The following is a 14463-nucleotide window of genomic DNA, read 5'->3' as shown; positions in this document are numbered from 1 at the left end:
CCTTACTGTGAGCCAGCACAGCTTCTGCTCTGCCAATGGTAAAGGAGAAATGGGGATGTGGGGAAAGGCAGCAGTGGGGAGGGAGCCCAGGAAAGGTGTGCACAGAAGCTGAGGAGCAGCACAGAGGCAGAGAGGAGTTGTAGGCAGAGCAAGAGAAAAATGGCTGAACAGCAGGTGGAGGCAGCAGAAGGTGGGAAGGAGGCAGTAGCAGGATTTTGGTGAAGGGGCTTTCCAGCACCTTCAGAATTTGTCATTCAAGATGCACAGGTGTTGCTGTGGATGGCAGCTTGTCCAGCAAGGACCCTTTGGAAAAGGAATGCATCCCAATTCCCCCAAACAGAATACTCCCAAAGTTGCACTTCCCATTTCCACTGTTAGGCAGTTGCTTTAGAGACCTCATTATTTTGGCCACCAGCTTCTCTGGTAAACCATCACCTGTTGGCCTTAGGCCATTCAGCCTTTCTCCCTCTTTCTCCTGCAATTGCAACTGATGTTTGAATGTTTAGATGGGTGTAGATTCAGCATTACTGCTTTTGAAGGGCCAATCTCATATCCATAGTCAGCATCAATGGCAAGAGAAAGATTAATCTGTCAAACTGTGAAATTAAAAAAAAAAACAAAACCCCAAACTGGTTTCATTTGGACTTAGAACCTGTTAATGCTGAAATCCTTTGTGATGTGGAAAAGATGCCACAGGGGCCACCTGCCAGTTCTTGGGTCGTGGCCCCACGTACCCCAGAGTGCCTAACATGGGGGCAATAGCTGTGATCTTGGAGCTGTGGACAGCATAATCTTGTACCATCAGTAATCCCTCTGAGAGTCAGGATAGAGAACGTATGGGCAGGCAGGATGCTTCCAAGAAAAAGTCAGACAAGTTTTGCACATCATTTGCTTTCTCTTGGAACATAGACAAAATCAATTTTTGTAAATTCTGACCCAACAAGGATGCTGTCTGTAAAATTCTGGTGTGAATGTCTGTTTTGTCTGTTCTGCATTTCAACGTAAGGGCAGCCTCATCTCTCCCATTACCCAGCTAGGAAATGGAGCTAGCATCAACTGATCTGAAAAACACCACCCCCTCTTGCAGCATCACTGGTACTGTGTCACTTGGCTCTCCCTAATGTACTGACCAGGACAGTTTGTGGGAACTACTGAGCTCCTCCTGTGACACAACATTAATGCTGGCAGCAAGTAGCACTACAGTGAGGGTGCACGGTCTTGAAGTCCCAGGGCTGTCCAGAGTATTTTTCCAGGGCCCAGCAGGTCTCAGTGGCTGTGCTGTTGGGCTTGGTGTGCTGAGAGCTCAGAGAGCTGTCAGAGACTCAGGGCACAGCTGTGATCCCCAGTGAGTGGCTGGAGCTGTGTCCCTGATGTGCTCATCTAGAAGCTGCCTTATGTGGTGACTGGTGACACAGCAGGACAGGCAGGCAGCAGGGCTTGACTACTGCTCCACAGCCTGGTCTTAGAGCTAGAACCATCATCCCTTATCCGTCATGATCCCATGGAGGCACCAATGAGCATCTTCCCTTTCCTACACATCACATACCTTTAAACACCATTCCCGTTTCTTCCACCCTGCTCTGTCTCCGAAGCATTCTCTACTAATCCAAACCAGTCTGCTGTTCCACAGCAGGCACACTTCTCCCTCTTCCTTCAGTGTTTGTGAATTCCATGCCTGCCTGCCCCACCACAGGTGCCACTTCCTCCCCTCTCTGTGGGGCAAGCAGTCTGGGGAACAGACACGGAGCATAATGTATAGTATCGTGTGGTAATTACTTGGTGCTGGGTACACAAGGGAGATTATCTTGTGCCTCAAAGGGCTGTCAGAGAATCCTAATCCTATCTTCCCCTCCTCCTTCCCCTTCCACTGCCATCTAAAGCAATGAATTGGTTATAAATACCCACTTAGCTAATTATTTGCTGGCCTACATGGAACACCTTCAGTGAAGGAACTCTCTGGGTATCTGAAGGGGGACCTCCATAGAGACAAGGAGAGACAACCTCATGAGGTGTGCACAGGGATAAAGGCAGTACTGTGATGCTCAGAAGAATTTCTAGGCTTTCACCATCCCTGGAGAGCAGAGGAAAAACCCTTAGCTCCATGGAGAAATGGACTATATTTACCCCTACTTGTGGCTGTGCGCTAAAGAGCCAAGGGGAAAATAAAACCACAAGAATAATTCATTAGGTAATTAGAGAGTAAAAAAATTTTTTTTTGAAACATTTGCACTGGGCAGAGATTCTGTGCTGGAAGCTTTTTGGGCTGTGCCTGCTACTTGTATGCTCCAGCCCCACTGGGGCATGAGGACTAGCCAGGGGAGGAAATTGTGGTTTTCATGACTGTCTCTTGATGATACTGTCACTGAAAAAAACCCAAGTATCTATGCTAGTTTATATGTTCTGGAAAGGTTCATGCCACTGGCAGGCTGGCCTTGGTCTGTCCATGCAAATCTCACAGGCTGCAGGATGCAGTTGCTGTACTGGGATGACTTTCAGTTGGAGCCACTGGGTGATGGGGCTGTTGAGCTGACATGCCCCTTTGGGACCATTGTCACTCTGTTGTCCTTCTGCAGGGAAAAGGGAGGGAGTTATGTCAGTCAGATAGCTGATGGCACCAAAAGTCTCATTCTCTTTTCTTCTCTGCTGCAGATGGAGGCCTAAGGTTAAGAGATCACAGCAGCTCTGCTGGCTGCCTGTCAGTAAAGGTTAGGACAAGAAAGGGCAATAACCATAAATCTGGCCAGGTTTGGGCAGTGGTTAATTTCTGACACTCTGCTTTTATTTTCATGGGGCTTTTTGCTTTTATTATGCATATCTTGTAAACGTCTTTCCTTCTCCTTCCCTTCTTCTCTCCCTCTCTCTATCCCTGTGTCCCACACTTGCTCCTGCTGGTTCTCTTCTCCCCCTGCAGGCATGCGCATCCTTGTGAACCTGCTGCTGGACACCTTGCCCATGCTGGGGAACGTCCTTCTTCTCTGCTTCTTTGTCTTCTTCATCTTCGGCATCATCGGCGTGCAGCTGTGGGCTGGGCTGCTCCGCAACCGCTGCTTCATGGAGGAGAACTTCACAGTGTGAGTGACTGGGAGACAACACCTCCTTCCTTCCTTCCTTCCTTCCTTCCTTCCTTCCTTCCTTCCTTCCTTCCTTCCTTCCTTCCTTCCTTCCTTCCTTGTTTCCTTGTTTCCTTCCTTTTTTCCTTGTTTCCTTCCTTGTTTCCTTCCTTGTTTCCTTGTTTCCTTCCTTGTTTCCTTGTTTCCTTGTTTCCTTCCTTGTTTCCTTGTTTCCTTCCTTGTTTCCTTCCTTGTTTCCTTCCTTCCTTGTTTCCTTCCTTGTTTCCTTCCTTGTTTCCTTCCTTCCTTGTTTCCTTCCTTCCTTGTTTCCTTCCTTGTTTCCTTCCTTCCTTGTTTCCTTGTTTCCTTCCTTCCTTGTTTCCTTGTTTCCTTCCTTCCTTCCTTCCTTCCTTCCTTCCTTCCTTCCTTCCTTCCTTCCTTCCTTCCTTCCTTCCTTCCTTCCTTCCTTCCTTCTTTCCTTCCTTCTTTCCTTGTTTCCTTCCTTCTTTCCTTCCTTCCTTGTTTCCTTCCTTCCTTGTTTCCTTCCTTCCTTGTTTCGTTGTTTCCTTGTTTCCTTCCTTCCTTGTTTCCTTCCTTGTTTCCTTCCTTGTTTCCTTCCTTCCTTGTTTCCTTCCTTTCTTGTTTCCTTGTTTCCTTCCTTCTTTCCTTGTTTCCTTGTTTCCTTCCTTCTTTCCTTCCTTGTTTCCTTCCTTCCTTGTTTCCTTCCTTCCTTCCTTGTTTCCTTCCTTCCTTGTTTCCTTGTTTCCTTCCTTCCTTGTTTCCTTCCTTGTTTCCTTCCTTCCTTGTTTCCTTCCTTCCTTGTTTCCTTCCTTGTTTCCTTCCTTCCTTCCTTGTTTCCTTGTTTCTCTTTCCCTCTGCCTGCTCATGTCTTCTGCCAGGCTCTCTGTGCATCACTTACTCCATGTGTGGGGTGATAGTGTGTGGGTGTTGGTCACATCTTGCAGTGGAAAGGGAGGGTGGGCAAAGACAGCTGGCTTTCTTCTGTCTTCAAGCAAGAGTCTGGGTTCATTTGGATTTGATCAAGGCACAGGTTAGCATGGCTGCTATGTCTAGTGATATAGGATGGTGCTCCTACACCCAGAAAGAACTGAAACTCTGAAACATGCTGCCAAAAGATACTGAACCTGCTCCTTCTTGACGGAAAACAGCACTCACAGGAGCCTTACAGAAAGCCATAGTGCTGCCTGATGCATCCAGGAACATCTTTGACACCTCCAAAATAGAGCTGGGTCTCTCTTTCAGCAGTAGTGCATTACCTTTGGAGGGACACTGAGAAATTTCTAGAAAACTTAGGAGTAGAATTGCATGTGGCCAGTGCCATGGGCAAGGGATAGAGGGCTGTTGGGAGAAGTGTCCCACAGCTGGGTTAGTAGAAGTGAGAGCATCTAGGAGCAAAGAATTAATGTTTGAATGGGAGAAAAAAACTTGTGGAGAAACATGGGAACACTTCTGGCAAAGAGAGCCTGAAGCCACACAGGGGTCAATTCAGGTATCTGAGGTTTGTTTGGGGGCTCGGGGGCAGTCTGCACAGGCAGTGGGGTGGAAAAGCTCCTGCCTGCCATGAATTCTCTGATTACCCAGTTTCAGGGCACAGCTCTTCCTGTTGACTCTCTGGCTTTAGTAGATCTCAGGCTTTAAAACGTTTTCTTAAAACCGTATGCTAATCCCAGGGGTGCTATCAGTGTAGACTACTTAAAGAAAACCTAGAGCTGTAGATCAGTTTAAACTGATTAAACAGTTCTGAAGCTTTAGAGCATCTCAAATTGGGAAAAAAAAGTGTGAAAATACAATGTGCAGAACAGCAGTGGAGTTGCAGAGTAGGAGCTGCTTAAAGCAGTGTTTATTTATTCCTTGGGGAAAAATTACTGTTTAGGATGATTGTCCTTTATGTAAATCAGGAGTAGCACTTCTTTAATGAGTGTAATTATATCCATGCAGAGTTGATGTAACTGAGAAGTGAATTGGGGCCACAGCCTTCACAATGACAGATATTAGAAAATGTTTGGCTGACCATTACTAGGGAAATCAGTTCTGAAGGTGCCCATGCACCAATGATGAGGATGAGTTACAACATACCTTTGTAGTTTAGTCCTGCTTAGTTAACAATCAGAGCTTGTCTTTTTCTTTCTCATCAACACCCGTCCTCTTCCAATGACACTTAGTGAAAAAGTCTGCATTTGCACAACGTGAAAGTTGTGCATTGTAGCACTGCAAGGAACACACCAGCTAGAGCTTAATCCTTTTTCTTTTTTTTTTGCATCTCCACCTTTCACTTTTCTGATATTAGCTCATCTCCAGCTAGGCAAGCATAGATGATTTTAATTATTCATGCATTTGGAAGGTGCTTGCATTATTTGGAAAAAATACATGAACTTGTCATAAAACATTGCACCCGTAATGCCAGCTGTCAAGGAGGAGTCAAAGTTAAGGTTAAGTCAATTTTATCTTTCCATTTCTGAATTTTAAGGCTTATCTGTGCAATGTTAATTATGCATGAACTGGATTTTTTTTTAGAAGTACAGAAGGTTCACTACCAAATGTTATAAAACATGTCCATCAGCAGTTACATATATGAACATATTACAGTAAAGCCTGATGAACTTCCTTAATGTCATTGCATCTGATTTAGCTTTGATGTTAATGGGGAGAGTATCAGACTGCAAATCTCTGCATTCCAGCTTTTTTTCGTCTCCATGCAAGCTGATTGTGCAATTTGGCCTGGGGTGATCTGATGGCAGGAAAAGCTCTGAAAACTGGGGGCTGACCCTAGAAATTTACTGGTTTTCAGGAACCCTGTCATTCCTCCCCTTCTCCTGAGTAAATAAACCTGGAAATCCCCCACCCAATGCAGTCCCTATGTCAGAATGGAGGCTCCCAGCCCCACCAGTATCACTGATAGATAGGAAACGCTTTGTCACAGGAAATTTGACTGTGGCTTCTTTTGCAGACAAGGTGACATTGTCCTGCCCCCTTATTACCAACCAGAGGAAGATGATGAGATGCCCTTTATCTGCTCGCTGTCAGGAGATAATGGAATTATGGGCTGTCACGAAATACCCCCGCTGAAGGAGCGAGGCCATGAATGTTGTTTGGACAAGGATGATTATTATTATTACAATTCAGTGCGGCAAGAGTTCAATGTCAGTGGCATGTGTGTGAACTGGAACCAGTACTACAACGTGTGCCGCACAGGCAATGCCAACCCGCACAAGGGTGCCATCAACTTTGACAACATCGGCTATGCCTGGATTGTGATATTTCAGGTAAGTCTGAGTTAGCCTCCTTACAAGGCTCAAGCTTATATTTCTGTTTTTCAAACTCAGTCCTTCTGGGCTCCAGGGGTAGTTTCTGCAGGGTGTGACAGAGGTGCAAAGTAAAGGGTGTTGTAACTCCCCTGGTAAGGGAGACAGTGTACACATGAACATGCTTGCCGAAATAAGCTCCACTCTTCAGGCTGACTCGTACCAGTTTCCCCTCCAGTCCAGACAGCTATAGTAAAGGAATTTTTTTTTTTCTTTTTAATTCCCAGCACATGTTGCAGATGGGAGCTAAAATCCATGCCTTTTTTCTTTTCCTCCGGCTGTACGCGGTGTCCAGTCCAAGGGGCACAGCAACCTGCTGCGGGTTTTCCCCCGCTGCGATCCAGGGAAATGAACTATTTTAATGAAATATGCCTGCTGTGGACTGGAATGATCTCACAGGCTTTGACAGTATGCCAGTGTCACCAAGAAGTTCCATGCTGATTTCCCAAAATGGAAATTTGGCTTCGTTGAAATGAATTGTTGTTTCTCACCTTTCTTGGGTTGCACCAAACCTGCCAGTATCTGCTTGTTATACACTGAGGAGTGAGCTCTGGAATACCCCTCCTGTTTCTCTTGTTTGTCTTTGCAGGTGATCACACTGGAAGGGTGGGTGGAGATCATGTACTATGTGATGGATGCCCATTCCTTCTACAATTTTATCTACTTTATCTTGTTGATAATCGTAAGTATAAGGTTTGATGAATTGTTTGTCAGCAATGCAAGCTAAGAGCTGACAAAAAACAGGTCTTAGGTCAACATAGATACTGGGGAAGCAAACTTCTAGAAATTTCAGAAAATCCAGCTAGTTGATTTTCACCAAGAGTCTGAGGCAGGATCACATATATAGTTGTCAGACAAGTTATTAGCCTTCACTCAAAAATATACTTAAGATTGATTTTTAAAGTTATATGTGCCCAGTGTAGAATAATGTTGTCACTGGCAGATCTACTTGCAAAGTAAATTCCTCAAAAGAGTTGACTTAAAAGCCAAATATTTCTCTGCTGTTCTACTAGATCTCTGTACAGTTTAAGCTGTTGAGTAATTTTTGAGCCATGTTGAGTGAGGAGCTTTTGGCAGCACCTGGGTTTATCAGGTTCAGAGTCTGAGATTCACATTTTGTTAGATTCAGAGTCTGTCATGCTGAATTACTTCCTCACCATGAACGAAAAGGAGCTACTGCTCCAAAAGTGTCAGCAGTCCAAAATAAACTGGCTGTGTGAGATCCCTTGTGGATGATAGGATGGAAAGAGAGAAGTGTGTCAGCAATGAGAACTTAATAAGCAGTTTATAAGCCCTGTGGATTTATACAAATGAAGTTTGAAGGTTGGTTTTCTGCAAGGATATTCATTATCACCACCTGGGATGAGAGCTGAAAAACATGGTACCATTGCCTCCCTGTTCCTCAGGCTTCCCTTGCATAAGTGTGTTTTCTTGGAGGGAATATCCTGTTTCTAACAAGGAAGGGTTGTGTTTTTTATGAAGACTCTTGCACATTGCTCACCTGGAGGACGAAAGTCAAGAGTGAAATGGAAAGACATAGGATGAATTATGGGAAGTATAAAATCTGTATGTGGTAGGATCAATTTAGTTTCAGGTCACTGAGCAAGGACCTCAGTGTGTATTTTCAAGGCCAATGTGCATTTGGATGAATGGACCTGGCCAGGACTCTGATCTTCATCCAACACTTGTCCTACAGGGCCATGCCCTTCAGGAAATAGGATCTCTAGAAGCAGTCACCCAGTAGCAGTAACAGATTGACCTTGTACAGGATCTAGTTCACATTCAAGCTGGCATGCAATGACTTGAGATAAAGCAGACTTTAATCAATTTCTGTGAGAAATTCTGCAGCCTGTATATATGGAGGGTGGCCCAAAAGAAAAAAATCTATTGGCCCCTTCAGGTAACACAACTTAAAAAAATCTTACTATATCCTTGATTTCACCCTGCCTTACAGTATTCTATTCTCACAAGGGAAAGACAAGGAGATAAAAACAGGAATATGACGTACTCCCTGTGGGCTGAAGCACGAACCTGGACAGCAGAGGTGAAATATACCTTAAGGAATGTTGCTTTTACTTTGATGCTGGAGAGTCCCAAAGAGACAGTGCAGAGATGTGATTGCACATGGGATGATGGGCAGGAGTTTCTGTTCTCAAGGGCAAACTGGACATCTACTACTTTTTGGGAGTTCAGAAAATAATAATTTCCCATGAATTTCATTCATATATCCCACAATGCAATAGATATTTAGTACCCACCTGCATTTTGACTTTGATCAGCATGGTCAGGATACCGCAATTTGTAGAATGTGCAAATAGACACAGACTTTACTCCTTGTGCCACAGCCCCGGTCTCTCCCAGAGCCAGGAAGGACTGTGCAGGGTCAGTGTTTAACCACTGGGGCACACATACCCAGTCTTTTGTAGGCCAGTTCCAGAAACTGCCCTTCTCCCCACATTTCCAACTAAATAAATTCTGTCAGCGTATTTTTGGTTTCTAAGTATCCTTCTAGTGCTGGCTCACGTCATGTGGATTCACAGTGATTCAAACTGTGTCTCTGCATTTGCAGGCACCGAAAACCCTCAATTAAACACTCCACCTGAGATGTTACTGCAGAGTGTCATTGACATTTCTAGACACTCCCTCCTCATTTGCAGAAGCCATATATGTTTATTTCTGTCAAACACAGGAGAACATGATTCTCAGGTTACTTTGGGGACTGCTGAGAACAAAGGAGTCCTATGCTAGGTGGAATATTTTCTTTACCTTTCTGGAGTTAGGCCAAGGAAGTATTTAGCCTTCCTGCTACTTTCTTGGCATGTGATGCATCTTTTGCACCATAGAGCAAGCCACCATGTCTAACTTGATACTATTTGGCTGCATTTTCTATCTGAATCTTCATATAGAAATGATGATCCCTCTTTAAGTCTCATGAAGTACAGCCCTTCCAGCCTTTTTCCTTCCCTCCTTCTCCATGCTTTGAAGGCCTGGCTTTCTAAGCAGGATTGTTCTGACAGTTGTATTTTAAGCCCTGACTCTTTGCTTTTCCACTCACATTGTAGCTTTGGCTCAGGCTTACTCTTCTGGGGCTGGATCTCTACAGTTTCTCTCTAGAGCTGTGCTTTCATCCATGACTTCTTTCCTACAATGGTATTTGCAAACACCTACATGGGGCATTACCTGCTACTGCTCATATGGCAGGAAGAAGGCTCCACCACCTGGATACACTCCCAGCATAGTTAGAGATCCTGCACAGATGTGCTTCTCTGAGGGGAAGAGTGCTGACTGACCATGGCACTCTGAGTGGCCTTGCAGAACAACCTGGGAAAGCATTTTATATGTTCAGCATATTTTAAAATGCTTCCCCCTTGACCAAAGATCATGGATATGATATGAAGGAAGGACTGCTCCCTGCTCTTGGGTCAGTGTTTCACTTGGGTTTTCCTGCTTGAGGTCCAGGTGTCTCTTTGACACCTTTTCAGCTACTTGGCCATGCTATGGCTCCGGGACTGGAGCAAGTTCTTCTGAACTCTTACACTGGCATCTGCATTGCAGCACAGAGGGGCTCCTTGAAGGGCTCTGTGCTTACATGTGTGAGTCTCAGAAGGTGAGTTGGATATCCATCAGTAAAGCAGTAAAAGTAATCGACAAGTCAGGATCTGCAGCACTAGTCAGATTTGTCAGATATTGCAGAGGTGGGGCTTGAACTTTGGGCTGGATGAGGCCAGGATCTACTTTATCAAAGCACAGCTCAGTCTCAGGGCTGAACAGGACCCTGTGTTGGGACTCGAAATCAAGGGTCTCCATCTGCTTCTCTCAAATGCTTTGACTCCATGTCTGACTCTTTCTGTCTCTCTGCTCAGCCAGCTGGGATGAATCACTCAATTAGGAGCCTTCTGGGACCCTTCCTGTCCTTCTCCTAGCTGGGAGGCAGTGCCAAGCTCAGCAGAGACTGAGAGTTTATGGACTTGCCTGTGGTTTTAAGGATTAGCCAAGCTAATTTGCTTTGTGTTTTAATGTTTCTTGCTGAAAGAATAAGGACTGAGGAGTAGTTCCCATATCCAGAATCACTCCCTTCCTTTTTGTTCATCTGGTGGGAGATGGCAGCAAACGGTGCCTGTGAGGACAGGGCTCAGGGATGTGAACCTGAACCCCTCTCCAGAGTCAACCCTAGGCTGACAGTGCAGTCCTGGTGAGGCATCTCAGCCCTCAGCTCTTCCTCTAGTGGCCCAGAGAGAAGGTGTGGCAAGCCCTAATTGCTTGTTGTTGGGGAGTTGTGATTGCAGAGTGTGGGGCGGTGTCACAGGTGGTGTTCCAGAAATGCTCACACAGCTGGTGCCCACCTCCCTGCCCTGCCTCCCTCAGTGCCAGCTGAGGGACACCACCAAAAGGGAAAGCCCGGGTGAGTATCATGCTGCTGAGCAGAGTGCATCTAAGAAGAATTTGGATTCCCAGTAATATGCTCATCAGTTAAAATAAAACATGCAAGACATCACAGACTAGGGAAAATGTTGGGTGAAGGCAAAGGAATCTGAACGAGGTATTATTTTAATTTTCAAGGCTGTATGCTGAAGCTGAAGGAAAAATAGGCTGAAATATGGGGGAAGGAAAGAGAAGAGAAGGGTTCAGTGATGAAGGGAAACAGAATTAGAACAGCTTTGAAGAGTGCTGAGAGGAGGAGGGGAGGGAAAAAAAGCCCTTTATTTTGAGATACTTTATTGTCCTTATGTTGAATCTGGTTGGAAAGAGCTTCGTGTTTCAAAGGATTATTGAGATGTTAGACACATGCCCTTTGAACAAAGGGCACTTGTGTGCAAGAGAAAGGGTCACCCAGAAGGGCAAGCTGGTCAGGGGGGCAGTAAGGGCTATGAACTGAGGGAAAGGCTGCTTGGATAGGTAAAAAAAGCTTTGAGGTACTTGCTGAAATAAACTTTTTTTCCATTCACAACCACTGGGGTCAGGTTATCAGCACCTTTGCCTGCTCTGTCCCCTTTGCTGGAAAGGCTTTCAGGGGAAGAGACACGTGAAGACAAGGTCAGGACTGAATCCTGCTCTCTGTCAGAGCTGTTTGCTTGCAAAGTGAGGGGAGATGGGTCCTGTGTGGGTTCTCACAGGAGAAACTGATGCCAGGGTGCCCCTTAGCAGGGATGCTCACAGGTCCAGGGGAAGCAGAAGTCTTGAGCTGGTGCTTAACCTCCTCCCAGGGGCTGCTCCATGGAGTCTGTTTCAGAGCACTGCAGATGCAGAGTCTTTGTTCAGAGTTTAGGCTCTGCATTTTATCAATGCCCTATTGACACAGCTCTGCAGGGAGGGGACACCAATCAAGGTGTCGCAGCTTTTGAAGATTATTTTGAATGTAGTTACTAGCCCTTTTATGTATGAAATTCTCATCATATTGAAGCTCAGGATTTATCCTCCCTCTATCTATCTATCTATCCATCTATCTATCTATCTATCTATCTATGTACGGATAGACTTCCTGATTGAAATTAATCTCTAATTTCATGATATGTAACACAGGGTGAGTTTGTTTTGCCTCTAGAACTCTCAGCAAAAAGAAATGCTTGCTCCGTTTTATAAATAGGAAAACTGAGGTTTAAAGGGAGCATTCAAGTTTTAAATTAAGCCTGATAGATATTTGGGCTTCTGTATGGAGAATATGGAGAACTTGGGCATTTTGTTTGCTCTTTCTAAGAAATTGGAAGTGTGTTTTTTACAGCTTTTATGTTTGAAAAGAGAAGCCTATGTAGGCCAGAGGACAAGTTAAAGAAGAGCTAATATGATATGTCTTATATCAGAAGAATAGAAAATAAGCAAGGAAGCCTGGCTTTACCAGACTACTCAGTGTCCTTCTAAAAAAGGACACATTTTATTTGTGAAATATTTTTTTATTTCAAAAGCTCGCTCATTTCAGGAAAGCCCTATCTCCCTATATGGAAAATTAAGGTGCAAATGGTAGAAATCAATAATATGCCCCAAGTATACTAGTATGTCATTGAAATGATCTGAGAATACTGACATTTCTTCCAAGAGGTGGAGACTATAAATGGTTTTTTTCAGTGGTAAATTAATTAGTAGAGGAGAAATCAACCAAACTGGTTCTCTATCTCCTACCTTCTATTTAACACAAAGAAGAGGGGAAAACATAGTCCAGTTTTCATCAAACTGTTTGTATGTCACTTCTAAGTGATTGCTAAGGGTCCCAAAACCTGCTGAAAGTTGGACCTATTTCCTGAATTTCAATGCATAGCTTTAAATTCTTAATGGAAATTATCTTGAGTGTGCTCTCAAAACCAAGCTCATGCAAAACCAAGCTCATGCTCTCAAAACCAAGCTCATGGCTTTCTCTGAAACCTCTTCTCCATATGCAGACTGATTCCCACTCCTCTGCCTCCAGTTGCTTTTCTCTCCTCTTACATTCCTGCTCTCACATGTTCTTTTTCATGCTGGCATTGGTCCCTTCTCCTCCTTTGCTGCTAGGTGGGCTCCTTCTTCATGATCAACCTGTGCCTGGTGGTCATCGCCACGCAGTTCTCAGAGACCAAGCAGCGGGAGCACCAGCTGATGCAGGAGCAGAGGGCCCGCTACCTGTCCTCCAGCACCGTCGCCAGCTACATGGAGCCGGGCGACTGCTACGAGGAGATCTTCCAGTACGTCTGCCACATCCTGCGCAAGGCCAAGCGCCGCACCCTGGGGCTCTACAACAGCGTGCAGAGCTGGCGCCATGGCCACGAGCCCGGCCGTGCCAAACCTGGCGGCAACAGGAAAAGCCAAAGGCACCACAGTAAGGATTGCGAGGGTAAAGCTGGAAATGCCAGTGGTGGAAATGGGACAGGAATGGGACAGTCTCCATGTGCCAGCTTGCAGAAGGACCTGTGCCTATGAAGCACAGAATTAGAATTAACATTGGCCACTGGGCGTGGCACCGTGGCCAGCACACCAGAGCAGCAAGGGGGGGTGACCGGCAAGAATGGGAATGAAACAGGGCTGGCCAGCAGGTTCAGATCTGAAACCCAGAGACCATAAAGAGATAAAGACACTTGTAAAGGGCTCCATGTCTGGTATAGCCAGGTGATGATAGCAGTTTGGGAGAGAGAAGAGTTAGGGGATACAACAAAGTGGGGCAAAGGATTGGACTTGGTGGCACAGCAGGTCTCTCAGAGCTCTCCTCCCAAAGTGAGTTGCTTCCAGACCTCAAGAGAGAGGCAAAGAGTGTTGAATTGCAATAAGGTGTCACCTGAACCTAAGGAGTGATGCTGAAGAAGTCTGGTTGATATGCAAGGATGATAGAGACAATTCCTCTTTTATGCACATGCTGTTGCATAAAATTAGACATGAGATATCATTTAAATTGGGTTCCTGGCTAGAAAAGTCACTGTAAAAATGGTTTTATAGAGTTAGTATTAACTGCCTGCTGATGCCTTTCTAAGTTATGGTCCCATTAACAACCAAAAAGGCAGATTTTCCTTAAGTGTGTCTTGCATACTCAAACTTTCATTTTCTTTACTTGCTGGAAGAAAAGTTTCTGCAGGCTTCATGCACTCTGTTAATGAATTAATTGCTTCATTTCCCCCAGTGTCCATTTGATCTTCCAGGCAAAAATGGAGGATCAAGGAACACTAATTTAGATTTCTCTGGTTCATAGTGCACACTGTCAGAGGGAAGTGTTCCTGTGTTACCTCTTCTGGCTTCTTGAGATGCGTTGCTGATGTAGTTTCTCTGATTTAGAGAGTTCAGTTCAGCCTGGGGTTTCTCAGACCCCACTTGTAGCAGTTCAGGCCAAAAGCAGCTCTCATGACCACTTTTCCCCTCAGGTCCCACTTAACACAAGCTCGTGAGTCTCAAGCTATGACTTCTGCATGAGACAAAGCAGTTCTTTCTCTGATGGACATGAACCCCTATCAGCCTAATCACAGGCAAGCTGAACAGTGCCGTGTGTTTTGGATACACAGCCCGTCAGCATAGAGCCTCCAATGGCAACAGCTCCCATTGCTGCCCTTGAGATGATCTGTCAGTGTTTCATCATCCTCACAGCTAAAAAGCCCAGTTACCCAGTCTAAATAACCAGAAGCCAAGCAGGCGTCCACTTT

At 45.2% G+C, this 14463-nt stretch overlaps 1 protein-coding gene across 5 annotated transcripts in view; it reads left to right on the top strand.

The window, feature by feature from the left end:
* CACNA1I (calcium voltage-gated channel subunit alpha1 I) overlaps positions 1 to 14463 on the top strand; it is a 164560-nt gene that overhangs the window by 108961 nt on the left and 41136 nt on the right. For all 5 annotated transcript variants that reach the window (XM_054270675.1, XM_054270665.1, XM_054270703.1 and 2 more), the window contains 4 exons: positions 2912 to 3071; positions 6019 to 6334; positions 6963 to 7055; positions 12854 to 13157. In XM_054270675.1, coding sequence (XP_054126650.1) covers positions 2912 to 3071; positions 6019 to 6334; positions 6963 to 7055; positions 12854 to 13157 — 873 coding nt within the window. The remainder of the gene's footprint in view (positions 1 to 2911; positions 3072 to 6018; positions 6335 to 6962; positions 7056 to 12853; positions 13158 to 14463) is intronic.

Source organism: Melozone crissalis, unplaced genomic scaffold (genome assembly GCF_028551555.1).
Source record: "Melozone crissalis strain CALT ecotype California unplaced genomic scaffold, PUWL_Pcris_2 ptg000004l_1, whole genome shotgun sequence".
Lineage (NCBI taxonomy): Eukaryota > Metazoa > Chordata > Aves > Passeriformes > Passerellidae > Melozone > Melozone crissalis.
This window is presented reverse-complemented; position numbering and strand designations above follow the sequence as displayed.